The sequence below is a fragment of the Amblyomma mixtum genome, chromosome 2, assembly GCF_055824585.1.
Source record: "Amblyomma mixtum isolate Tamu chromosome 2, ASM5582458v1, whole genome shotgun sequence".
NCBI lineage: Eukaryota > Metazoa > Arthropoda > Arachnida > Ixodida > Ixodidae > Amblyomma > Amblyomma mixtum.
Window position 1 is genome coordinate 150,233,791 of NC_143013.1, and position 27,643 is coordinate 150,261,433.

The 27,643-nt window shown below is 44.7% G+C and overlaps 1 protein-coding gene across 1 annotated transcript; it reads right to left on the minus strand.

Moving 5' to 3' along the window:
• Nucleotides 1–7,086: 7,086 nt before the first annotated feature.
• Nucleotides 7,087–22,899, minus strand: LOC149361255 (uncharacterized). The gene is made up of 5 exons (XM_089568036.1): nt 22,825–22,899; nt 18,670–18,824; nt 15,396–15,472; nt 14,957–15,034; nt 7,087–7,229 (listed from the first exon to the last, which is right to left on the minus strand). Exons 1-5 carry the CDS (start codon nt 22,897–22,899, stop codon nt 7,087–7,089), a joined length of 528 nt encoding a protein of 175 aa, XP_089424162.1.
• Nucleotides 22,900–27,643: the final 4,744 nt, after the last annotated feature.

A 27,643-nucleotide genomic window follows, 5' to 3' on the forward strand; every position in this document is an offset into this window, starting at 1 on the left:
TCTCACATTATTTGAAACAATTCCATAACCTGAATGTGAAATGTGATGTTCTAGCGTATGTATCTCGAATTAGCGCTCAAATATATTTATAGCCCACATTGGAACCGGCGTGCGCCTCTTCATGACATAGGTCTCTTTATGTACTGAGATGGCAAAAGGCTGAGAAAGCATTAACATAAAACTACTTGTTTTATGTTAATGGGACACTGAGAACAAATTGAAGGGCGCCTGGATCACAGGGTACCGCGTTTCAATGAAGAAAAGAGCACGTGCATCGCACACGGAGCTTTTATAAGCTAGAAACGATAAACAGCGAAAATATAGACGGTTTATTCTACGCTAAGGAAGACGCTCCAAATCCTTGGCATTTTGCATTTTGGTGAAAAAAATTGTATCAGTTAAGACATGTCCGCACATATGTGTAGCGGGCTTCTTTCAAGAAACAAAAATCTGTTCTCCAAAGTGTAAGAGATTTCATTAATATAGGCACTTTTAGAAAATTGTTATTCAGGAACCATTCCTTGCCGCAAAACGTTCTTCTCCGCATGGAGTCAGGTATTGAGATGCCTTGTCGTAGACCGAAAGGTACACAGTGGATTGCGCCAATTTGGTTCAGAATAGAAGCGCTTGACATGAGAAAAAATTCGACATTTTCACATTTGTTAATATCATACTAGAGTCCCAATTTTGTAAGAGAACATTTTTGGACTGTTGCTTTAAACCTTGTTAGAACATTGTACGGGTTAAAGTTGCAACTGCACTTGCATCGTTCTTTCTTTTAATTGCAAATATCTCGATTTCTGCACAAACATATGGATTGAGGGCAAGAAAACTGTCTGTGGGCAACTGCGCAGGACAAAATATAAACAGCCGTATGGTCAAGCCATTTACTTAGATTCGCATATCAAAAACTTGAAAGGTGCTTGACGGTGTTGGCGAAAAATTACTTTTGAAAATGAAGTCGCCTGTATGTGGTGACAGGCGTCTACCCTACGGTAACGCGCGGTGGCGCGCACTACTGGCGAATTAAACACGGTAATTTTATAGCATTCGGCCAACAGACGTTGTTTACAAGTTCATTGGTAATCAGAGGAAGTGTGATCATCGACCCGAATTTAAAAAGGAAAAGCTGCTCTAGCAGCCTGGGTCGTATAAACATTTTGAAGGTAAGCAAAATATTCTTCTTAACCAGTCGGCATTTTATTCTTCCCTTAATTTGGAACGCTGTTCAGCTCATGAATGAAAATTCGTCTGCAGGAATGCTGTTAAGTGTTTGTGGACTATATGTTCGTGAAAAGAAAAATGACACTATCGTACACGTATTCCGGCCTCACTTCAATATGTCTGTAGAAAGACTAACGGTGTGCATATACAGGATCTTCAATTTAACTCAATACAAATGATTTTTTGAAGATTACATTCGCTATGCACGACGGCTATGTACGTTGAATAGTTTTTTCATTCGGATGCCTCAATAAAGTGAAATGTAAATAATGAGTTCTTATCTATTAAAAACTTTCCGACTGCCTCTTTAAATTTCAGTAAAAACTAAATTGAATACACTGGCACGCCTTATATACTATTACCACTCCGTCCTAACATATTCTTTACGAATAGCTGAAATGATGAAATCGCTCCATTAGGCCGCCTTATCACAATACTGTAACGGAAGATAGGGCGGCAGGTCGCTAACGAGCAGAATACGGCAGCCAGCCAGCTCGAGACACTTCAACGTCTACCTTTTCCAAGCGCCGCCTGAGAACACCTGGGGGCAATATGTTATACGCTGGTGGCACCTACTAATGCTAAGAGTGAGTCTGGAAAGACCGGAAACGAAAAGCCGTGTTTCACCATACTGTAGCAGAATGGTGGCGCCACGTCGGTACGACCGAATTTTAAAACTTCATTTTTCTGCAACAACAATACCCACTTTTCCAATTTCTTGTCAGTCGTCATCACCCTTAGCCAGACCACACCCACTGCAGCCCTGTCAGCGCAATCTTTTACCAGATTTGAAAAAAAACTGCGTGTTGATGAAATTGCATAACTAGGCCTGGGGTGCGGCCTGACCTCGGCGACCAGAACCGACAAAGCACTCCCTCAACAGAGCAGGATTTGCAGCCTGGTGTAGTACTTGGCCACAACCTTCAATGACCAATACAATTAACTTTTTGATACGTTAAGTTTACACATATCAAGAAAGTACAAGCAATGTTTGGCAAAATAAATTGGAAAATAACTTTTTTCTAGTAAGAAAGACAGCGCAAACATGGAGAGACAGAAAAGGAACACAGGATGACGCTAGGCTGTCAACTGCTTTTATTTCAGGAACCGACACACACACACACACACATATATATATATATATATATATATATATATATATATATATATATATATATATATATATATATATATATATATATATATATATATATATATATTGTATTCAGTAGGGGTTCCAATGGCCCAGTTTACTAGTTTAGGTACAGTATTACGACAAACGCGACAGTTCTTTTAACGTTTATTTTGCCAACAGTTTCGAGAATGGTATTCCCTTCGTCCAGGAATACCAGGGAATACCATTCCCGAAACTGTTGGCAAAATAATCGTTAAAAGAACAGTCGCGTTTGTCGTAATACTGTACCTATATATATATATATATATATATATATATATATATATATATATAAGGAATAAGAAAATCTTCAAGGCAACTGACTAAATATATAATAAGTTGGGGAAGTCACATTGAAAAACTTGACAGATTTATTCAACGTTTCGACCAGGGACTGGTCTTTTTTAATATATATATATATATATATATATGACAATTTGCGCACACATGACAATTTGCAAGAAAAGATTTATTGGAGTATCGCAGATGACAATCCTTAAGAAAAAGAAAGTGTGAAGCAATGCCTTACTTGCACACACTTTCAGACAACATAATGAAGGTCGGGGGTAGGCACGGTGTTGATGCAGTTTCCTCAGCCCAGCGAAAATTGGCCAGATTCATCTCCGCATCCCCGCATTCATTCGGCATCTCCAGTTGCAGCTCCTTCAACGCAAACATGGTACGAAACTATGGAGAGGGAAAACGCGGTCACAGTTGTTTTCTATCTTCCCGTAGTGCAATAACTTAGGAACCTGGGGAAACAGTGTTGGGTTTTAACGAGGTTACACCGAGTAGACGTGCAAATGCATGTGTCTGGCATCTGCATGTGCACGCAAACGCGGTTTCTGCTCTTCATCTTCTCACCCTCTCTCCGCACGGCGGCAGCGGGCCCGGCGTCCTCTTTCCATTGGATACAGCCACGAATTTCCTCCGAACCAACCTGAGCTTACTGGAGTTACTTCTATGCTTCACACAACATTCTTGGCTCAATGATTATGGGGTTCGGCTGCTGACCCGTAAGACGCGGGCTCGATCCTGGCCGCGGCAGGTCGAATTTTCGAAGACACGGACAAGAGAACACGGACACGGTCGAAGACACGGACAAGAGAAACGAAACACGCACACAAGCGCTTTTCTCTTGTCCGTGTCTTTCTTTGCGCTATAACATATCTACTTCAAGATGAACTACCAACTCGCCCAACAGGAAGTTTTAACGAATTTTGATGGAGGCGAAATACTAGCGGCCCGTGTACTGTGCGATGTCAGTGCACATTAGTGAACCCCAGGTGGTCAAAATTTCCTTGGCCCTTCACTACAGCGTCTCTCATAGCCTGACTGCCTTTGGTACGTTAAATGCCATAAACGATAAAAAAACAGTGAACCGCACAGCACTCAGAGCGAGTGCAGCTCTGGTTCGAACACGGTTTGGGCATAAATTCTTTTAGGTGTGCAATCATTGTATTGAAATGGCCTTTAGCAGGAACAAATAACTCACAATGTAGGTCCACCATTCATGTTTTCCAAAAGCTGTGCGATCAAATGACAAATAACATCTATAAGGGCTCATCAACCAATGGCAGTGCAGTGAGATATTGTGCACGGTGCGGCGTCAACTTGCCTTCTTTTCAAAGTCTCTGCATGATGTCCCAGAACATTATTGCACTTTACAGTTCATGAAAAAACGCTCATTCTCTTCAGGAGCGTCATATATATGACATTTAACAGTGGAGACAAAAATGTCCGTTTTCTCCAGCCATTTTTTAATGGGCAATGTCTCAGTGCGGAACTTAAAAAAAATGTGTTTTTGAACATGGAGAGAGGGGAATTGTACCTGCTCCCTTCAGTACATGATATCCCAGTATACCAAAATACACAGAGCGATACAACAGCGCAGGGAAGTGGATACAAATTAAGTTGTTGTAAAACCGTTTCCTCGACACCCCCCCCCCCCCCCCAAAAAAAAAAGGAACCCAGGGGAAGTACGAGCAAGTATGAAACGAACAGCCAAATACACCTCATGCATGAATGCCCACAAACACTGACGATGAGAAACATTAGAGGACACAACCAGGCTCGGTGAAGCATAAACTAAATTTACTTGGAAGAACGCCTGCACTACTGGGTGCGTAGTGCCCCGGAAAACATGAAACGTGAAACCACCTGTCGGACACATAGGTGGACTAAACCAAGGCCGCCAGCGCTTACAGGCGGGAAACGGTTATCACGCCTCATTGATTAAAAACACGAATCCCACACAACAGTTGGGAAAACTCTTTAGAAACGCTGGATATAAAGTATTGTGCAGTGAATACTTTGCAGTGCGTAGTAAATTATAGTGGTGAGAAACAGATTGCATGTGGTCGCCCTGCCAAAAATCGAGATATCATGGGGCACATAAATCATAGCAGAGCACTGAAGGGCTGGCACGCGGTCTTTCCAGTGATGTGCACTGTGCTTATAGGCATCCAGAGGAACGCCACGATAATTTGATAGCGTACCTCTCCATTGCACACCAGCATACTCGGCAGGTGTCGTTCCCCACATACCAAACCAGGGACACTGAACCCATGTCTTCCGTTAAACTAATAACCTCATCGATGCCTGGCTTATAAGCGCAGAAAGACGTGAGGTAATCTGCAGAGGCCAATACCTAAAGTTCGTGACCTATCATACGAAAACTAGTAACGGTGGCACTTTTTACAAAACTTAGACAATGTGGCTCCAAGTATAATGCGAACAGGAGAGGAGACAGCGGGCAACCCTGTTTCACAGAGGACTGACTGCGTTCTGGTTGTGAAAGACAGCCATTAACAATCAAGCGCGTGTAGCAGTTTTTCTAACAAAGGCGTATCGCAACGGAGAGAATGGAACCAAGAGTGACGTGGTTTGGAAAAGAAAAAAGAAATGAACGGGACAGCCGATCCAACGCTTTTACCAGGTCAATTTGCAGAAGTGCTAATTGTTCCCTAGCGTCGCTGCAATACTGCAACGCCGCGCGTGCTACATGTACTTATACTGTACTAACCGACCCCTCAAGCCGAATCTTTAATGAGGTACAATCAAAGTAGACATTGCAAGTTGTAGCCGATTTGACAGGACTTAGCGAAGATCTTATAATCAACGTTAGCAAGCGTGATAAGTTTGTAGGCATCTAAAAATTGTAGCTTTCCCTTATATTCAGTTTTCGGTATTTAGAAAATTTGACTTTTGGTAAAGAGCTGTACAAAAATCCAACATCAATACTGGTCTAAAAAATTTGGAGTAGGACAGGGGATGACACTGATTTAAATATCTTGCAAAATTTCCCTGAGAGGCCATCAGGTGCGAGGGTTTTCGAAAGCTGTAATCCATCAACAACACTTTCCATTTCCCCCAGGTTATAGGACCACTTATTATCGCGCAGTCATCTCTAGAAAGCGGCGAATCATTAGACATCCAGCGCGCTACATGAACATAATCGTCAATGCTTGATGCGGAAGCAAAAAGAGAGGTGTAGTGTTTTGAAAACTCCGTTACTATTTTTTCTGTACTTGTGATCAGGGCGCCAGCGAAGTGGATCTACGACACGCGCGTGGCACTGACGTGGCGACACTCATCAAGCAAAGCCTGTCTAGTTGGCTCCTCTCAGTGCAAAGCACGATCGCAGCGGGATCACACACGGGCCGCCCGAAAGCGTTTTGCATCGAACCTTTGAAGGTGACACTTTACAGTTGCAATTTCCTGTGTGTGGAATCCTGCAGCCTTGCATTCACCTTCGCGCCAATTTTAAAGGATCTGAGCAGGCTTTAGAGCGTTAGGTCAAGCGTGTTACAGGTGCACGAATTGAACGAGTTTTGGTGTACATGATGGTAAAGTGTGTGGGGGATATGTACTGATGTTAGGCAACAACGACTTGAGAAAGGGAAGTAGCTGACGTCCTCCAGGATCACGTGAGAAGCGTCAGGTTACAACGATTACTTCCAGAAGAGTTGTTGACGTTAAAACGCAAATTCTTCCGCATTTCTCCAATGAAGCAGACTGTACTGCTCTCCACTTTGTTTACATTTTGCTTGATTAAAGCATCCGCCTCAAATTATCATTCAAAATCCTAAGCCGCGGTGCATAGCGAATGCAATGTTTTATAAATGATTAAATTGTGGGATGTCTGTGGGAGACACCTCTCATTTTTGGTTCGTATACATGGCGCATTGTTTGGTTTGAGAATTCAGATAATAGTTATACAAAAAGCACTGGCTTGGTACTCAATTTTTATTGTGCTTTATTAGAAACGCTTCTTGTTAAAACAGCATCACGAAAGTATTTAATTTCAGTAGGCCCTAACTCAACTGCAAAACTTTAGGTTGCAAATTTTTTAACGTAATGATCTGATTGTCTGCCAATTTCATACGGTAAATATTTCTGCACATGCCTGGCTGAGAGGATTTAGCTGCTGATCCTTGTTTCATAGTCCACATTAATTACTTTTTAAGCGCATTAGCTGATGGAAGCAAACAATGCGCACAACGAAGAGCAGATAAAAAGTAAAAACAAAGATGCATTGGGAAACACGTTCCCTCCAATACAAGATTGTTAATAAAGCTGTAGCTTCCTGCTAACTAAAACGTGATTCGGGCCACTACAAAACATCAGGTGAAAGAGAGCCAGAACTTTAAGGCACTGAACATCAAAGTTTATTTCAAGCCTGATATTTACTGCCTGTGTAGAGCCAGGCAGCTGGCATCAGATCTTATGTACTTCGGCGAAGGTCCGCAGATGAGGTCAAAAATAAAATGGCAGTAAGAGTTTTCTTCTTCCATGGCGCTTTCGGCAACATACATAAAGCAGCCTTTTTCTGAAAAGAAAGTGTTAATCTCAAATTTTGCTATAACCGCAGTTCAGAGATAGAAAAAAATTGCCGAGGATTACATTACTTCCTAATGCGAAATTTGAGCGCAGCTCATCAGCTGTTTCAGCTTTTCGACAGATTGAGGCAAAGAATTCTAGCAAGACATGTATGTACAGTTACAGACAACTTGTTATTTTTCACACATATTCCTTCTTCAAGAAACCCTCCACAGTTCTTGAATGTCATAAAGGAAGCTTTGAGGACGGAGAAATGGATATATGCTCGACTTGCTGCACCTATGCCTGGTTCTCAAAGGTGAGGTCTGCGCAAGTATTTCGCGAGGTTTTCACAGCTGTGGGAGCCGTTACGAGCGAGTGGAACGGGATTTTCTCCCGCATAAGTGGTAAGAAATTCCCACTTGTTTTTATATTTATATTAAAGCCCCTACCCACCATGCCACCCTGGCAGGTAGCAGAGTTTCTGGCACAATGTTGTAAACGTCAAAGCACGCCGCGCACATCTGACACTACCAACCCGTAGATTAAGGCACGATTGAGGTGTCCACTGTTCCAAGAGGGCAGTTATGCACCTTCCCTCTCGTTCAGGTGTCCAGCGCGATGTTAGACAGATACTGCGGAATTCCTTTCCTAAAAAAATACCGAATAAACTTTGGACATTAGATCTAAAGTGTTCTTGGCGAAAACCTCGTCAACCCACTGCTGCTTCCCCGAACCGCTTGTCGCGGAATTACTGCGCCGCTTCGGAGCCATGCGTCTCACTAACTTGACTGCAACGAGATGTCTGGCGAAGGCGCGGCGGTGTAGCTGCCACAGCCGACGCTCGCGCGCTCGTTCTGCCTCTACTGTGTGTCGTCACGGTTGGTGTGCACAGCTGTGCACCCACTGGCGCGTCGGTTGCTAAGGAGGGGAGGAGGTTGCGCTTTTACTTTCTCATTTGCAAGCTCCTGCTCCTCTGCTTTCGCAACTTAAAGGTGTCAACAGCTGGTTGCAACGGACAACGGCGACGGCGACGTCGCGAAACACAGAAACGGGCGCCTGAGAGCTGCGCTCTAAAGAAATGGCTAAACGTTCTACGTGCTTAGGTTTACGATGACGAACCCTCCTTGCGAAAGCAAAAGCAAGGTTTTAAAGGTCAATAGCAGAATGGAGGTATAGCCTGCATTAGTGAACATAGTAATAATAAGCAGTAAAGTAACGCATCAGTCAAGATACATTTATTTGTAAGCACGTACTTCTCTCGCACTGCACCCTGCGATGGAATTCCCAATTAAAATAACGTAAGGTCCTATCAATCTTGAGTACATGGATGGTAACTAAAATGTTCCTTTCGTGGTAAGTAACAATGCTCCAAACGGGATTCTGCCGTGGTGAAAATTACTAAACAAGATTTTATTTTCTACGAAGCGCAATGGCAAGCCTTTACAGTGCTCTATGGGTTGCGAGGACACTATATCTATCGTCGGACGATCTTCTCCGCAGCCTGCAATTTCGCAGATAACTTGCTTTATAGATGTTATTTTTGTTTAGTTTTGTTTTTCTTTTTCCTATATTAGAGAAAACAAAACTGTCTGCTAGTAAGCAATATTTCTTAACTTTTCTTGGCGTCTTTCACCTGCGATTACGTCAGAGGCACAAGTTGAATCACCTGAACTAATAAAACTATATTGGTTCTCAGTTAACAATCGCCTTGAATAAAGTTTGCTGGTATCCTAGGAAAGCTCTTGTTCTAACCATCCAAGAGCTTTGAAGCCTCCTGAAGTTATTGTGAAACTTCTAATCGATGAAGGTTTCCTGATTAGCAGTACTGTGTTTCAGATAGAATAATATGTTGGAACTTTGGAAATCGTGCTTTCAAGTCAAGATTTTCTTTTTTCAAGCCGTGCTCCCCACCATTACGAAACACGCACTTTCGTGAAGTGCCTCTCCGTTTGGCGTCACAAGGTGCCGATACTGCTAATATAAAACAAGCTCGTGAGTTTGGCGGCAGCTCTCTCATATCGTGCGCCGGAAGCTGGAACGCTTTGAATATAGCCGTATTTCTCAGGAGTTCGAAAGTAACGAGAGTTGCACAAGATAATTAAATGAATGACGTGCTTAGCGTCAGGCAACACAAATGTGAAATTGCGATACGAGAGTGGGCTCGCCGCACATGCTCTGGAGCTCTTTGCTGGAGCGAGGGCCCATACGAAAGAGGTAGCTGTCGCTTGCATAAGGATGCATACGGACTTTGTATTTCTTTCCATGCCCATAAGTATATGGAGATTAATAGACATATGGGCAATTTGGTATATGCTGTCATTTTCAATTTGCTATATGACCACATGGTCAATCAGAATGTTTCATCACAGCCCTTATTTATTACTGCCCAATAGCTCAGATAAGCAGCACAGATTGTTCCGGCATGAGTGCAGACAACGAATTTTTGTTCGTAATAAAAACACCCGCACTAGACGTGCTTCCGTGAACTGTTTCATGGGAAATATGCTGCTTGCAACTCCACTCAGCATTTTATATGCGCTGTAGAGTATTTCCTGTTGTGTCGATGCTGTGACGCAACACGATCAGGGGAGCGAATCCGCCATGCTTTTTCATCACGCTATACTGTATTTGATCAGCGGAAAACAGCGTGCGTAGAACTAGTCTCTACCTTCTTCACCCGCAACTACGTGTCAGTTTTGTATGCGCACTCTAAACAGAAATTAGCCGAATAGGGGTGTGTATGGCTACATTCCGTTTCTATATAAACTATCGCAAAATAATGCCACCGGCAGTAAGTGGTGAAAATAAGAAAATGCCCATTTTTTACTGCTCACACGCAATGAAAGACTAAAATAAAGCAGTTAAGTGATTTTACTACATTTCTAAACAGTAGTATGTAGACTAGAATACTCCTTCACCCTTTAAAAACTCCTTAGCGTATGCCCGCCACATAGTGGCAACTGCCGGTTCGCCGCTCTTGATGGTGACAACGCCGGCTCCCTCGTCGCTACTTACTCGCTTCTTGCCTGTGCTCTTGCTGCTTCACGCACGTTTGTGATGATATGAGACGCCGAACTTCAGCTGTCTTGCGCAGCAGTGTGCTGCACAGACTGCCTCTAAAGCCGGCAGCGTGTTTGTGGAACGCTTGGTGTTGCTTCGCCTGCGATTCTAGTCTGCGAGTCCGCCTTCCCTAATGGCTTTCTACCTTTATTGTGTTTTAAGAGCGCCTAGTGGTGCAAGCAAAGGAACCGATCTTATTCTTTTTAGTCATAGGCATAGGTCATGACGATTCCCTAGCACCCAAGGAGATTGCCTAAATTGTTACATTTTCCGGGGTGGTGGCGTCGAAACAGAGCAGCAATTTTAAGGCTGTGGATACGAGGTGGCAACCATACTGAGCGCTGCCTCTCTGTTTCATTAGGTGTTTAGTTCCAAAATGTGGTATCATGTAAGCTATTCGCACCTGAAAAATGTGAGGAATAGCAGTTTTCTCTTTGGTTCCAGTTTCTGAACACCTTATTGGTATTGGGGCTTCTCATTCAGAGCAATTGGAAAAAACCACGACACTATGGCTAAATTCACAGTCTATGTCCAGAAAACCATTCGTCTAATCAGTCGCATTGCTAATAAACATTGAGGCATGCGAGAGGCTGACCTCCGACGTCTTGTTCAGCCGTTTGTTATCAGTCACCTCACATATACCCTCCCTATTTGAAACTAAGTATTTGAAACTACAGTTTCAAATACTCTAATACACTCGAAAAAGGCTGGTCCTCGAGCCGAAACGTCGTGAATTAAAGCCTGTTATGTTTTTCAATTTCTGGTGACAGTATATTATCTTGATCAATCAGCTGCCATGAAATCATTTTGATATATATATATATATATATATATATATATATATATAAACTATTAGCCTATAATACTCTTGTAAGGCCAATACTTGAATACTCTAATACTGTCTGGTTTCCCTCTACTAAACAACATGTAAGTAAACTAGAACAAGTACAAAGGAAGGCAATCAGATTCATTTTTAATAAATATAGCCAAACTGACTCACCAACTGACCTACTCCATAAAGCTGGTAGGCTTACCTTGCAGAAGAGAGCCAAACTAGCACGTCTTAGATTCATGCACCAGTTGCTCAATAATCAGCTGCATATTGACACTTCCAAATATTTATCCTTTACAGATACCAGGCCCACACGCCATAAGCACTCTCATACTTTAAACGAGTACACTTTCCGGACCGACTGCTTTAAACACTCATTCTTCCCACTAACCATACGCGAATGGAATACCCTTGACCAAACCATCACAAGCTGCTCATCATTAAATACCTTTGTAGCCCTCGTCGAACACCAACTGGGTTCGGAATAAATGCTTGACGTACTTTTCATATGTACCCGCCTTCCAGTCAGGCACAAATCGTGTTCATTGTGTTTGCTTTCCTATATGTTCTTCCGTTGCATTACCTTCCATTTTGCCTATTATTTTTAAAATATTGATTCATTGGCTTCCAGTGTCTGTTCTGTTCCATGATTACTGTTTTCTGTTCCGTCCATTTGAAAGTATATACCCCTTTACTTCTATTCTTGAGTTTCTTGTTAAACATCTTACCCCCACAACGCTGTGTTTACCTTTGTATTATGCTTGCTTGCCTTATTGTGCTTTAGACTGTTCAACTTATGCCCTTCCTGTTATAATCCCATATGGGATTGACAGTATGTACCAATAAATAAATAAATAAATAAATAATATATATATATATATATATATATATATATATATATATATATATATATATATATATATATATATATAAGGGATAACAAAATCTTCAAGGCAACTGATTAAAAATATAATAAGTTGGGGAAGTCACATTGAAAAACTTAACAGATTTATTCAACGTTTCGACCAGGGACTGGTCTTTTTCAAGAATGATCATACAGTGCATGGAAGGGTCTTCTTATAGCAGTGAACATGGCACACACAGGGCTTGAAAAAGAAAAATGAGAAAAAATGAGAAAAAAATCAAAGGGGAAAGAGGAAGACAGCCAAGACACGAAACCCAAACGCCAAGGTGCGCCAGCAAAGGCGCCGCGGTGAAAGAGGTGAAAGAGGGTGGTGGGCCTGGGCGGGCACGCGACTAGTTAAGGAAAAAAAAAAAAAAGAGCATAGGGGTGGTTAACAAAAGAAGGCAAGTGCCTGCCAATTGTGTGCGTAAGTATCGCCTCTAGCCACCTCTGTGTGGCCCCGCGCTACTCCAGAAAAAAGCACGAGAACGCACAGGTTGCGGTTGAGCTAAGTGTCTCCACGGGTGGCACGCGGACACCCCAAAACCAGATGAGGTTGCATATGAAGACCATATGGAAAGCTCCTTCTTTACAGGAGTAGAAAAAAAGAATAAGTAAAGACAAAAATGGCACTGCGATGGCCGAAGGAAACAAAACCACATGAGGGTCGCACGTGAGAACCACATGGATAGGCTCCTTCTTTACAGGAGTGGGGAAAAAAAAAGTATAAAGACAGAAAATGGCACTGCGATGGTCGAAAGGAACAAAAACACACACACGCAGAGGCGACATGAATACACAGAATATACACAAAATTGTGTCACTTTTGTAGCATTCTTTAGCAGAGGATATGTGGGGAAATGCGTAAAAGCCCACAAATTAAGTTAAAGGCAGCGCCAGAGTGTTAGAAAGTGTACCAAAAAGGCAAATTTCATTACAGGAAACACCGCTTAGGAATAACACAACAACAATATTAGAATAAATACAAATGGCACGCGAGATAATACAGGCGCCCAAAATAATAGAGTTCAAGAGTGTGAAAAATTGTCCCAAGAAACAAAGTTTACCCAAACGCCGTGATGAGCACCAACAAAATGATAATAATGCGGTGAATACACATGAGAGAGAGCGTCACAGAATTCGTGCTTAACCACAACAAAGATAATGTCAGTACCTCGACTAGAAATGAAAGTGTTAAATACATAACAAATCGTTATGCAACTGTCATCATAGTAGATTTAAGAAACAATATTCTCGATGCAAAAGAGTTCACAAGGAAAAGAAAAACAAACAAACAAAACATTGCAGGAAGATTTAGCCAGAAAGGCAGGAGAGTTTGCCAGGGCTTTCATTAATTCCAGCCGACAAGGTGTTAAATTTAAATATTAGATATGATTCACAGGCTTCCCTGTCGTAATGTGTCTGGAAGCCAGATTGGAGTATGGTGGCCTTGAAGTTTCCAAATGAATGGCCTTTTGTCGTTACGTGTCTTGAAAGAGGCAGATCTGGCAGTGATCTTATGTGTGCTCTGTGGTTATTTACTCTCAATCGGAAAGGAGTTTCAGTTTGCCCGATATACTGAGCACGGCACATACCGCACTCGAGGAGGTAGACTACGTTGCTGGTGTCACAGTTGAAATCTCCTCGAATTTTGAATGAGAAAGACGACGCTGTGCTGCGAGCTTCTGTGACCTTATTCATCATTGGACAAAGTTTACAGCGCGGTTTATTGCAAGGTGCGTGTCAGAATCCTCTGCTTGCGCAACTGCTCAAAGCTTTGACACAGCGTGACGACTTCAGCAACGGTACGCAAGTCGCGCGCTAGAAGCATCTGAAAAGCGTCGTCATCGATGCCTTTCAAGATGTGTTGGATCTTGTCGGCTTCCGACATACGAGCGTTGACCCGCTTGCACAAGTCGACAACATCTTCAATGTAGCTAGTGAAGCTTTCACTAGCCTGCTGAGATCGTTCACGCAATCGCTGTTCGGCTCGGAGTTGCCTGACAGCCGGTCGACCAAATACGTCTGCAAATTTAGTCTTAAAGGTGGACCAGGTTTGAATATCTGCCTCATGGTTGCGATACCAGAGGTTAGCCACACCGGCGAGATAAAAGATGACGTTGTTTAGCTTCGTCACATCGTCCCATTTGTTGTATACGCTCACCCGCTCGTACGATGTGAGCCAATCTTCAACATCGTTCTCGTCAGTCCCGCTGAAAATGGTCGGGTCCCGTTGACGAAGGGAGCCGGCACAGATGACAGCCTGGCCCACTTGTACGGCCTGGTGTTGGACGTCCTCAGGCATCTTGCGCGTCGGGAGAGCACGACTACGGAGCTCCAGGGCCGATGGTTTTACCCCGCACCTCCACCAAATGTAACGGGGGGTTTGTTACGAGGTACTGGGGCGACGGGAACGGCAACGGCAGCAGTCTCGGATCAGGTCGGCAAAAGACGCACAAGCGTTGCGCTGGCAAAAACTCTCGAGAACACTGTCACCTCGTCTTCGTCTTTTCAAATCATCCGACGCATCTTCTTCTTTATCCTTACAATATATATATATATATATATATGTGTGTGTGTGTGTGTGTGTGTGTGTGTGTGTGTGTGTGTGTGTGTGTGTGTGTGTGTGTGTGTGTGTGTGTGTGTGTGTGTGTGTGTGTGTGTGTGTGTGTGTGTGCGCACTCCCCGTCAGAAGTATACAGCCCAAGGGGTTTGCTTGCGAGATCTGCAGCATGCCTCGTTATATACCCTCAGCGACCGTAATCTCACGGAAGATGAATGGCTTGCAGTCCTCAATTCTCCTAAGCTTTGGACTGCCTAATATGCTAGGGAGCCCCGTTAAACATCTCAGAAGCAAACCCCTTGGGCTCTATACTTTTGACGGGGGCTGTACATATATACATAAAGGCAGCCCGTGTCTCATGCTGTAAGCTCTTACCTTTCTTAGGGGTATCGAAGCCGTAGACCTTACAGGCGTAGCAGTCACTATAAAATACGTCGAATCTGTGTAGACGTCCTGAAACATGCAGCCAACGGAGAGTGAAACACACATAGGAACATCGCATAAATATTCTCCATGGCTAAGTCCTGAGGAGCTTTAATCAGCATGATATTGGTGGAATTGCAGGTAATGCTTTGTTTCTTTAAACATGTTCATGGAAATTTAACTACAACACTGAGTAGTATTTGATTGCCTTCAGCTTGAGGGACACACAGCATTTTTTTTATATACTGTGAACAAAAGCTCTAGTTTGCCAAGTGAAATGAATAAAATGTTTTTTTTTCTCTCTCTGAATCTGTAACATATTTCTTATTCATTCTAAACAACGCCGTTTATCCAATGAGTGAAATGTACGTAACTCGTAACTTATGCTCACCATCAGGCAGGTGAAGTGTGTAAATAACATTTTTTGCGTCTTGTCCTTCCGCAGAATGGTATCTGCTTCTGACGTATCTGCAAAAGGAGTTTGAACGGATAGTGAGAGCACGTGGCTATGTGCCGAGCAAATAAAAGAGCTGGAAAGGTACATCTGCATTTGAAAGACAAACATTCTCGACAAACGAACTAAAGTCAAAAGGAAACTATCCTGCGAATTTCTCAGTGAATGCGTTCTGTAAAAAAATATCTATGTCTCGAGACTCAGTACAATGGGTTGCACTGTTAAGGAGGAAATAAAAGAGACGTGTGACGATTTTATCAAACCGAATATGTTCTCCGTGAGATATCATTCGCTTTTGCATCACCTCGGTAAAGTTGGTTACAATGTTGTTGTAGGCTCAGCATTCACCCGTGTGATTATCCAAGAAGACATGGAAAGCTAATGAACCGCTGCGCTGCTGAAATTGTATTAGCATTCAAAAGTCTTCAATACCTTCCATCTTGATCACAGTCAGTTACACTGGCCGCTTTAGGCAGCGAAATAATAAGTCAAGAGTCAAAGTTTCAGTCATGAAAAAATTACTGGTACCTGCACAATTTAATCAGGGTTCTAGATGGCGTCCTAGGAGAGTCAGCACAATTATGCAGTCATGCGTAAGATAGTATAGTGGACGCTTCATTGAAAGTTTCCAACTCTAGACTGCCAGAGAGAACGGTTGTCATGCGGTTACTTTCATACATAGAAGCTGCTAGTGTGCTTGTTTTCTTTTAATAATATCGTTTCGAGTTTTAGGGTTTAGGTGTTTTACAATAACAGAACAAGCGCCCTGTCATGGACGGCTTTCCTGCACATTCAACGTGTAGCGTCGTCTCTTTCCCCACAGTAGCGAACAACACTCTACTCAAAGGCGATATTTTAAGGCGAAAGCTATTAATGGGTCATACTCGCGGTGATGACTCTGTCCGTCCGTCCGTTCATTACACCTGAAGTGAAAGTCGTTAACCTCTCATTACCAGTGATAAGTCATCACTGACTAGTCACTAACCAGGAAAAGAATCCTAAAAGCTTTAGCACAGCGACAATCGAACCACCATCCTTCTGTTCCAAAGCCGAGAATGGTAACCGCAATGCAACGCCGACTTCTTGCCAACGCATATGCAGTTCTCCTTGTCTAGCGTAAGGACGCCGCAGAGCGTTGCCGGGAAGGCCTTCGCCTCATAGCACTTTGGTTTACCAATGCGCACCCTCGAAATTTTTCAGCTTGTAATTATGAGATACCCAGACTGTGCTGAGAGAATCTGCGCCAAGGTCGTTAATATTGCGGCCGACACCTGCTATTCGCAGCAAAATCTGGCGCGTAGAACGGTTCCGGAGGTCACACATACTATTTCTGATGTCCTCAGAAAATCAATTTCATGTACAGAAAATTCGAATTTTGAGCGGTTATTTTGAGATGCTCAGCTCCACGCGGCTGATGGTGGCAGCAATGCAAACACTTGAAGCCTTTGTCCTGATTTCATAGGTTTCAGCCTACTTTGCGAAGTAGTACCTGAGCAATAAGCATGATAAAAAAAGCAACGCGCTATACCTAAATCACAATATACCTGTGGCGTCTAATTTGAAAGTACCCACGATAAATTACGTACGTTGCTGTCACGGTTAGCGCAAAATATTCAGTGCAGGCATTCAAGACTGTATGAGTAAATGTTTGTTTTCTCATTTAATTGTGTTTACATAGAGGATGTTTCCCCTAAACTATTAAACAAATTTTTAAAAATAGGTTTCTTGAGTTTGAGAAGTGCTTTTTACGCCATAGGTTATTAGCGGAGTCGTGCATAAGAATACAGCTAAGACGAGCTAGCGAGCTGGCTGGTTAACTAATACTTAATAGTTAATTTTTAACTACCGCTGTTAGGCTTCTTAATTTTTGAGATGCTTGAACCGCCGTAAGGAATATCTATAACAGTTGTTAGAATTTCGAAAACGCGGTTACGGTCGGCGCTGTGGCCCAAAAAATTTTGGGTATTTTCACCCGCTGCATGGACTGGAGAGGTTGCTTTGCCTGCGAGCTTTTTGAGAGTGCATGTATTTCGGTGCGATATAGAGAACATTTGTTAGGTCACAGAGCCGAGAGTAATCAAGTTTTTTTTTTCATAATTACAAAAACTGATGTGGATATTACTTACGGGGAGCTACATTCCTCTCACTAATTTTGGAGCCTAACAGTATTAGTTAAAAAGTTAACTTTTTAATAGTATTGAACTACTCTGCTAGTTAGCACATTTCAGCAGCATTCTGAGGTATTACACCGCTTACAATGTTATGCCAGAAAAGCGCTCGCCTATCTTAAAAAGACTAGTTTTAAATATTGTGTAAAGTCGCAGGTGAAACACCCAATATATAGAGCGTCCCAACCGTTTCTACCGGAACTCCGCATGAGAGACGAATGATGGAATTCAAAGGCGCACATGAAACAGAGAAAGGTGGGCTACTAGAAAACTTCAGTGAGTAATGGAACCGCGCAAGCGAAAACGAGCAACCAGGAAGGAAACAAACAGGACCGAGAGCGGAGGACCATCGGGATTGCCTTGGTGCTGTTTGGTCGCATCTATTCAAACTTTTGTTGGAGTGTCCTCTGTACGGGCAGCCTCACGGCAGGAAATAAAGAGAGAACCAGTCGCAAAAACTCCTAGGCTGAATGTTGCCCAGATGCTGAGACAGAACAAGAGCTTGTCGGATATAGACACAAGGTCACGGTCGAGTCAACAAATTGTCACTATAGTTCAGCTGCATGATATCTTGTTTGCGGATGGACTGCTGTATACCGCAAGCGGCTTCGTCAAATGCATGTGAAGTGCACAAAATATATGAGATTCGTTGTGACGTATATAAAACCAAATTTCCAGCACACTGATGTCGTTATTTTAAAGCAGATTTTTGTTATCGTTTTTAAAAATCGGCATTGAAACGACCGATAGAATTTGTTACCATAGTCCTGAAGAGGACGGCAGAGAGTGAGGTGTGCGGATGACGTTGCCTGACTGCGCGGATAAGGTGTTCGCTGCTTCCTCAACACCTGGTTACCGTTGTCAATGGTAGGTGCTTTGTCCTCAGTAGACTTAATCAGGCTGGTACTACTGCTCCTGGTGATGATGAGGATCGTAGAGTGCTGCCTTTTATCCGCGCGCAACTTTCTGTTGCTTGATTTTTCCTTTCGATAACTCTTCGCCTTAGTTAGGGTACGGGCTGCGAAAGGTGGGATAAAACTTACACAGTGCCGTTAGGGTCAAACCGAAGTTGGGATATTGACTCGCTGTTCTTGATTGGAGTGACGAGAGCAAAGCGTATGCATGTCGCGTCGCTCGGAAGCTCCATCAAGGGCACCGAGGAATAGGTCAGGTACCACACTTTGTTGAGCTCGACGCACTGCAAAAGACAAGAGCAGTAAATACGAAGTAAAATCATGGTTGACCGACTTTTCAAAACCATCGAAATGCCGTTAAACATGCACCTTTCGTTGAAAAGTGGTTCAAAAAAAACCACTGGATATATATATATACAGGTAAGATTTTCAGGAAGATACTCCTTCTAAGGGCTTTGAAAAGGCCAAATAATTCTTCACAGTACAATAAGTTATCATCTTTCATGGTGTGGACCTAAACTAAAAATGGCTGAGGCTTAACTTGGTTAAGCCTGGAGAATGCGAAGCATCATCGTGTCGCGTAATTTGGAGGCGCACAACCACAGCGACGGCGCGAGGTGGGCCCCCGTTTCTCTACTGTCGTGACGTCATCGTGTCACGTGGTGTGACGTCATGTATCACGTCATTTGGAGGCGCATAACCACGGTGAAGGGCTGAAGTGGCAGCTAAAGTAGTATGCTTCGCATAAAATCATTTCGCCTGGTCCGCCTGGGCACCGCCACCAGCACGCCACTGGACACCCACCGTGGAGTTTCCCACGGGAGTGTCATGGACCAGGGCAGTGTCATGGACCTCCTGCCCAGACTCCTCCCACAGGATCTCTGGCTGCTCGACCGCATAGCCATATATGAGGACGATATTGCCATCTGGTGCCGGGGCCCCCGAAGACAGAGGGTCCAAACCATTCGGAACGTCCAGCGGGCAATCAACATTCTTGCCACCTTCCTTGGAACAGCTGGCCTGAGCCTTTCCCCAAAAAAAGACGGAGGCCACGCTCCTTAACAAGAGGGTGGGCGCCCGCCCTGGCACCACCTTCCTCTCCTTGTGTGAGAAGGGGGGGGAGGGCGCACCCACTTCTAAGAAGGTCGGAGGTGAAGTACCCCGGCCTCAAAATCAGCAGCCGGCTCACTTGGCACCCTGCCGTCAAGCACTACGTCAGGCTGGCCTCCAGGGTTCACGGAGCCATTGGGTCACTCCTGTGCAGAGGCAGCGGCTTCACCACCATGCTGGCTCTCTGGCTCTTCTACTGCATGGCGGTGTCCCAGTTTCTGTATGCCCTACCACTGGACCAGCTCACTGAGGCCCAGCACCTGGCCATTGAGATGAAGCAGCGGGCCACCATCAGCCTCTGCCTCGGACTCCCCCACACCTCACCTTTGGCTGCCACCCTGGCGAAGGTCGGCTCCTGGACCATCGAACTCCTCTCATGTCGAGCTCCTCCATCATGTCGAGCTCCTCCATCACACTACAGATGGCCGTCCCCTCCTTGACCGCTTCCTCAGCAAGCCGCATTCCCGCATGGGCAGGTTCCCAGGAACTTCGAACAACTCGTAGGGGGACAGCCCGAGGCAGTACCCGTTACCCCCCCCCCCCCCACACACACACACCCTTGTCCTGACCAGGGCCACCTTTATAAGGTACCGGTCTCTCTCCCTGGGTCCCGTTTCAGTAACAACACCCAGCAGCCGGCCTTCGTCGAGAAGTGGCCGCCCTCCAGCACGACCATCCTGCCGGAGCAGTCCCTCTCTACACAGACGGATCTGTCACGCCTGGGACCTGCCCATCTGCCGCAGCAGCCTGCACTGCACCCTATCTCTGCAGCAATAGACAGTCCAGGCTGCCTTTCGTGGCTTCTTCCATAATAGCTGAACTGGCAGCCATTCACCTGGGTGCCGATATCCTGGAGGGCAGACATGACGTCCGTGTGGCAGCAGTCTGGTCGGACTTCAGAACAGCCCTGCAACTCTTCCAGAGATCATCCAGGGGATCACCCATCACGAAGAGGCTCGCAGCCAGGCTGGAAGCCATCGTCCGTACAGGGACCACCATCCACCTCTGCTGGGTCCGAGGCCACGCCGGAATTCCAGGCAACGAGGCAGCAGATACCCTTCGAAAGGAAGGGCACAGCCCCTCCACCCCTCTCAACGGCACTGTGTCCCCTGGACCTGGACAGATCCATCACCCACCACCACCCGGTCATTGACCACCCGGACACTATTGTTGCTCGGGGGCACCCACCGCAACCACTCCCTTCTTCTGGTTTCAGCTGCCAGGAGAGGAGCACCCTCCTGAAACTACGAGTGGGCAGTGCCAACACGGGATCCCGTCTTCACCGCCTGGGCCTCACCCCTTCTCCGGCCTGCAGCTACTGGTACAGTCCTGAGGAGACCCTGGAGCACCTTCTCTGTGCGTGCCCGGCCTTCTCTGCACACAGAAACCAATTAACGGCAGGCCTCCGCCTCCTGGGCCTACCCTGCTCCTCGCGGCAAGATATACTTTTTCCCAGTGGATACCATTCCACCAGAACTCTCTAGCTCCTCCTAACCTACATGGAGGTGACTGATCTCCACGGCCGTTTCCAGGTCTGAGGGGGTAGGAGTGTGTCAAACTACACTCTCTATGCGGCGAAGCGCTCCTCTTCTATCGTCTCCATACTTCCCCTCCCCTCACTACTCCTATAGGCATGCCGGTAGTGGGCGTGGTGGTTAGGCACCAGTAGACAAGCTCGTGCCTTCCCTTTGTCCTTTTCAGATCACTCACTCACTCGCACTCACACTTTTGTGGTTCAAAACATAATGCATAATGAAACTAGTGTCGCCACTGCTGTAATTACCGGCCACGGTTTCGCGACACATGAGTCTTGAAAGTGTGCGTCCTAACTCAGCACAGCAATTGACGAAAGGTGATGCGTAACAAAAGAAATTGGCAGTTGCGTCAGGAAAACATCAGCGTTGCTAACTAAAAATAAGTCGTTCATCTAGATGGAAACTTGCGCCACACACGCCAGCACGTCAGAGTAACGTGATGTATCCTTTGCCATTATTTCAGGTGTGACTACGACGAACGTGTAAATATGACGTTTCTTTGAAATAATACTCAGATGAAGTTCCGCGCTCCGTCCTGTTTGTTTTTTTCCCACGTCACTCTTTTTCATTTCAGCAGCTTCATTATGCATCACTGTTCGAAAGCATAGATAAACTGTTTTTGTCTTCTTTCAGGCATAAGTTTGTTGCACTACTACGTTTGATTTTATGTACACCAAATAACAAAAAAATTCCCTATCGTTTTCTGGTGTGGACCCCTGTCACCTTCTTTAATATGCAACAACGGCAGTCAAAATTGAAATTAGAGATAGGTAATACTCAAACGCTGTTGGGAGCTTCAGCTGCCATCCACAGCTTCCCTCTTCTTGTCCTCATGAAGCGGAGGTGCTCGGTGCTGCACATTGTCATTTGCCCGTCAGCGTACGTACTCATCCATCCAACCTAGTTTTGACCCCCCCAAAAATTTTATGCACAAGCCGGGTGGCTACGTTCACTCATCCCACTTTAGAGAGAACTGGTGTCGCGGTGCGCGAGCGTATGGCCACGCAAGATTTTTTTTTGTATTTCGCAGCCTCTGTTTTTATTGCGGAAGAGACTGATGTGTTGCAAACGTAATACTCCGGTATTGGGCGTTTTTTTCGGTGCTCTGCGTTTTGCGTTTCGAACGCGATAGCAAAAAATATTTTTTCTCAATTTATTTACTTCTTAAATTGAAAAAATGCAAAAATTCTCTGAATAAATAAATAAATAAATAAATCAGAGTAAGTTTAATTTGGCTTTGCTTGCCAGTAATATGTTGTTGGGCATTTTAAAACCATGGCTTAAGTGGCCTGTGGCACCTAGCTTAGGAATTAATGGTGCATGTTTCAGAGTGGCGTCGGCACGCTGGGCTTAAATACTGGTAACAAAATATCTATGACACTGCGAAAGTCCGGTTACTACTTCAAAAAGTAACCGCCAAAAACAAAAAATATAGCATGCAATAAGCTATTAAATACAAAAAAAATTTAATTTTGAATTATAATCTTACATCTCTTTGACGCGAAGGTAAAATATGAGACATCTTTCACCTTCACTTTTTGCTGCAAGACTACAAGCCATTGAATGAACCCGTGCTACTACCAATTGTTGATCATATTATATATAAAAATGTGCTCACATTTTCCAAAGCTGATCATACCTTTGCGGCGTCCTGATATACACTTAATTCGGGCGGCAGTGCTCCCAAGCGTCCTTCAATGTAGCAGGATACCATTATGAACGCCGAAATGATGAAGGAGATGACGGAGGAGTGACCCATTCTTCTGCTCTGGTTTCCACCTGAAGAACTCAAGTTTCCGTAAATATAAGCTGCGTAGATTTACTCGTTCCTAAGGGCTCCCGAAGGACATTGTTTTACAAGAGCGATACAGGCACCGCTGTTGCATGACAATTTGCAAAATTGCGGGGAACTTGGCTTCCAAAAAAAGCTTTTATGCGCAAGTCTCGCCCACAGGCTGGGTTTGCAGCCTCTCTGTAAACAGAGCGAATACACTTACCCTCCATTGCATTGTTCTTCGAGAAGGAAAAGCGCCCCACAATCTGCGTGAACCCCTGATGGTGGCAACCTTGTTCTCAAATAGCCCATAGATCTAAGCTCTCTGGAGGGTAGTTGTCGAAAGTATGCAAGGGTGCCTTCTCCTCACCAGTCCTCGTTTCTAGCTTGAAATCAATAAGTAAGAAGAAAGAAAGTGGAGGCTGTTCTTTTCGTGCGGCTTTCGAAGTCATATATGAATGGAAGACGACTGACTCGTCGCGGTATCCTTTTTGCGTGCAGCGGAGGCGGCTGAGAAGCAACCTGTGGTCGAGAGTTTACGTGGTGCGGGGAAAAAGTTTTCTGTAAGTCAGGTTTCCCAGAATTTGGTGGTTCTCCAATACGAATGATCCTGATTGCCTGTTTTCAGATTGGCAGAAATCTCTCGCTAGCTTATTCCAAGGGGTAAATAATTTTTCTTCAAGGAACCAGAGATATTAGGGACCGCAGTTAATCACGCTCTGGTACCACGATTGACATTAATAATGTAAAACAAAAACACTGCCATAAAGATTCATGCGAACCATGCACGTCATTAGCTAGTGAGCCTTCCGATAAACAGCAGAATCACACATGCTGCCCTTCGTCCGAATGTTCAGTAAAGCTGGCATAGCATTCCCCTGCGTCTTTCAAAGATGAGAGAATATGAGACAGGCGTTATTAGCAGAGGTGCCGCTGAGCTTGACATTTATCCTTCGCTGGCAGGCCTGTAGTGGAATGGAAGTAGGTTAGTAAAGCCAATATTCTTAGGCACAGCAGAAAGGTAAGGTATATTCTCCTGGGAGCATATTTCGAAGTAGAACAAAAATTAATTGCAAGAACGCAAAACCTACCTAGACGACCTTGATTGTAACGGATATGAAGCCCCTAGGGGGGGATCGTATTTGCTCTTTATGCTAACAAGGGAACTTTTTGCCTTCCCCCGTAGGTATTTACCTCGACTTTATTTTTCCAACCTTTCTCAGGGTATGTTTACTAAAGGTGAAGACACTCTATGGCGACGCCACAGCCCGATACCCACATTATTAATGCGCTCGCAGAATGGCAAATATGACGGAAAGAGACCAAACTGTGTCTGTCATCTAACTGTCTGTATCGTTTGACAGACGCCATTTTGCAATGCTAGGGAATAATTTTCAAAACTTGGCACTGTCAATGCCCACCTGAATAATCAAACGAGTGGCCTTTGCATTTCGCAGCGCACCGACATGTTATTCTTGTTGAGTATTTAGTGACATGCAAAAACAATGTTTCTTCACCACGAAGCAGTGCTCACGATATTGCCCTCAGACGTTGAGTATCTAGGGAAATAATACCTAAGCCATGTTGATGAGTACGTACCTCGGAGACAAGCCGTGCACGCTTCACCTTGTCAGCGCGTGACTGGGGCTTCCTTACAGAGCGCGAGTTTGCGTGCTAGACGAAGCCGGCAAATGGCGCTTCAGAAAAAGGTAATGTTCGAAGCTTCGGATGCCTTTCTACGCAGGCGTCGAGCAATTTTCCGACAGCTGTTTTCGTGTTTAGCAGTGCGCCGTCTGGGGAAACCAGAAACATTGGCTTCCGGGTTCGATGCGCCATCGCAGTTGTCACAGTGTGGCTACACCGCCAGCCATCTGCGTCCTCGGGATTCGCCAATCACCTGAACTAAATGTGTGGAACGTACTTGACTGCTCATTTGATTTGCATTCGTTGCGTCTCTGACCGCACCTCTGTATCGTGGTTTCAACGGTGGGTGGCTTCTGAGAAACCGACGCACCTGTGAATACTGGCGTCATTGAAGCGAATTTTACATGCTGGACTCGAAAGTGTGTGTCCTTAATTCCGTGCCAGCCTGCTTCACCTTCTGGCTGATGCACCCGGAGGTCTTCACTTCGCATAGAGACCCGCATATGAGATAGCAAACATGGAGAACGCACTCTCCATTTCGGGCTCTAGCCTCTGCTACAGTGCTTCGCAAGGGAGCCAAGGTTACAAACATGAAACACACCCTCCGTTCCTACGAGCGAATTGAGTCAGCATTTGCATTGACGTAACTCCTCTTAAAACTTGCTCCGTAGGTAGAACCCGCTGCAGAACAAATTTTGACGGAGAAACCATCTCTTTGATCAGAACGCGTTTAGATGCGTCTTGTTCTAAGGAACTTGGGTAGACGGTGTGAGTTGTTCTAATAGTAGAGAAAACAACAAAACAAAACATGACTGCTACCACTCCCGCGAGGTTGCACCACAGTGGGAGGCTCACGGGAGAGACCACTCGCTCATACCAGCCGTGAGGGCCAGCAATGGCTGATTGCGCGGATGGACGCAGCCTAGTGCACCGGACCACTGGACTGAGGGCCAATCCCTCAGGAGGAGTGTATACCTTGACGATGCAGCACCTGCGTCGATCAATAAACTATTCAAGCAAGAAAAAAAGCGCAGCGAGAAGCGTCCTAGCTGGTCGCCTTGGCGCCTAACTATTGGCGAAGAGACACTGCCTTTTACCTATTATTTTCATTGCCAAGAAAAGCTCTTAGTGTATAATGGTGCCCTGATTATAACATTAAACCTTAAACGTGCGTATATTATTAATAATCATGGTGTATATTCTAGCGCGAAGAACATGCAACTTGAACTTCACACTCTGCTTCTTTCATCCTTTAGATCATGGGGAGCGGCGGCAGCAGGACCCATAGAGCACAGCTCAACTAACGTGCGCAGAGTGGCACGCTGGTACTCCCGATTTGTCAACTCTTCCCGCTTTAGCTAATTCATACATGCGCAGAAGAATTCACATAACAGCCTATAGGGCCTCCATCCCGGCTTTGATGCCGGCGGCCACATTATATCACACAAAATAAAACACAGGTGCAGCGTGACAAGGCTTTGTCCAGTGATGGATGGATGGATGGATGGATGGATAGGAGCGCCCCCTTTGAAACGGGGTGGTGGCAATTGCCACCATGCTCAGCTTTTCTTTATTTATTATTTTTTTTTTGTTTACTGTGTTGGCAATTCTCATTAATATTCTCCATCAACTTTGCCTACGGTTTCCTACTATTCTAACCTTATGCCACATCTCTGCTTTTCAGCCACCAATCCTCCAATCGCTTTTTGCTGACTTCCACTGCAGACTTATTTACATGACCATTGTTATCTTTAAACCCTAGGGCCTCAGAAAGAGTGACTGTGCCTGCATCGACATCCGGATGGATACCATCACATTTGATTATGAGGTGTTCAATTGTTTCCACAGATCTACCACACACTGCACATGTGTCATCTTCTTCGTTAAATTTCTTTTTGTAGCTGCGCGTTCTAAGACACCCTGATCTAGCTTCAAAAAGTAGGGCACTGCCTCTTGAGTTATCATAGAAAAATTCTTTCCTGATCTGCCTTTTCCAGAATCGATATAGTTCTACACTATGTTTCTTTTCCATTGAATTCATCCAATTTTTAACTTCCGCGTTTTTAACCTGTCGTTTAATGCTTTTTCTTTCTCCGTCCTCATGACCGGCATACTTACTGGTTAGTTTTCTAGTTCTTTTCCGCCACTGTGAGTCAACGTTCTTTCTGTATAAATATTTAAATACCTTAGCTGCCCATCTGTTATCGTCCAATTTCCTCAGGCGTTCTTCATATAGTATTTTACTCTTAGCTTCCCGTGCCTCGAACGATGCCCAGCCCATATCCCCTTGTACTGCCTCGTTTGTGGTTTTGCCGTGGGCACCTAGTGCTAATCTTCCAACAGCTCTCTGATTTACGTCTAATCTCGACTGAACTTCTGCCCTTAAGCACAGAACCGCATTGCCGAAAGTAAGTCCCGGCACCATTATTCCTTTCTGGAAGTGAAATCTGGAATACCAGAGCCGCCTGGTGGATACATTGATCAAAGAAAGGCGTTGCGCCGATTGTAGGCAATGTGACAACAGAGAAATTATTAAAATATGGAGTTCTTTTGCTCTACCTCAGCAATAATGTCCCGCACTCATGGTCGGAATATTTTAGATCTTGCTTTTTACCAGTTGATAGCCGACTGTACTATCCGCGCTTGGATTACTTGGCATAGCCGGTCAGAGCGCTAACTTCTGTGACAAGAATTTAAGACATGCGAAAATTGCAAACAGCGGATGCCGACGCATTTATATTTACAAAAAGCCCGCGTAAACAAGGCAGCATCAGTATTAGATGCATGCTTTCACGTAATCTTGACAATTTAAGAATCGGAAGTTGCCAACGAATTGTGGGGCGTATGTAGCGCAAGCAATGCTTCAGTTGCGTGAAAAGTTCGTGCCGTCATGGCTTTTGATATCAAGGCGTAGTAAAAGGGAACCGTTGTTCGCACAGGAAGCGCGCAGTATTGTTCAGTGAAGGCAGCAAACATAAAGGTTATAAAAAGAACCAATCAGCCTCCAAGAAAGTTGAACTAAGTAGAGCATGTAGCTATG

Coding starts and splice junctions, on each gene's coding strand:
- LOC149361255 (XM_089568036.1), bottom strand. CDS start 22,899: ATGGTATCCTGCTACATTGAAGGACGCTTGGGAGCACTGCCGCCCGAA. Junction 15,473..18,669: donor TTTGACCCTAACGGCACTGT/GTAAGTTTTATC, acceptor CTCCTTTTGCAG/ATACGTCAGAAGCAGATACC. Junction 15,035..15,395: donor CACACTTCACCTGCCTGATG/GTGAGCATAAGT, acceptor TGCATGTTTCAG/GACGTCTACACAGATTCGAC.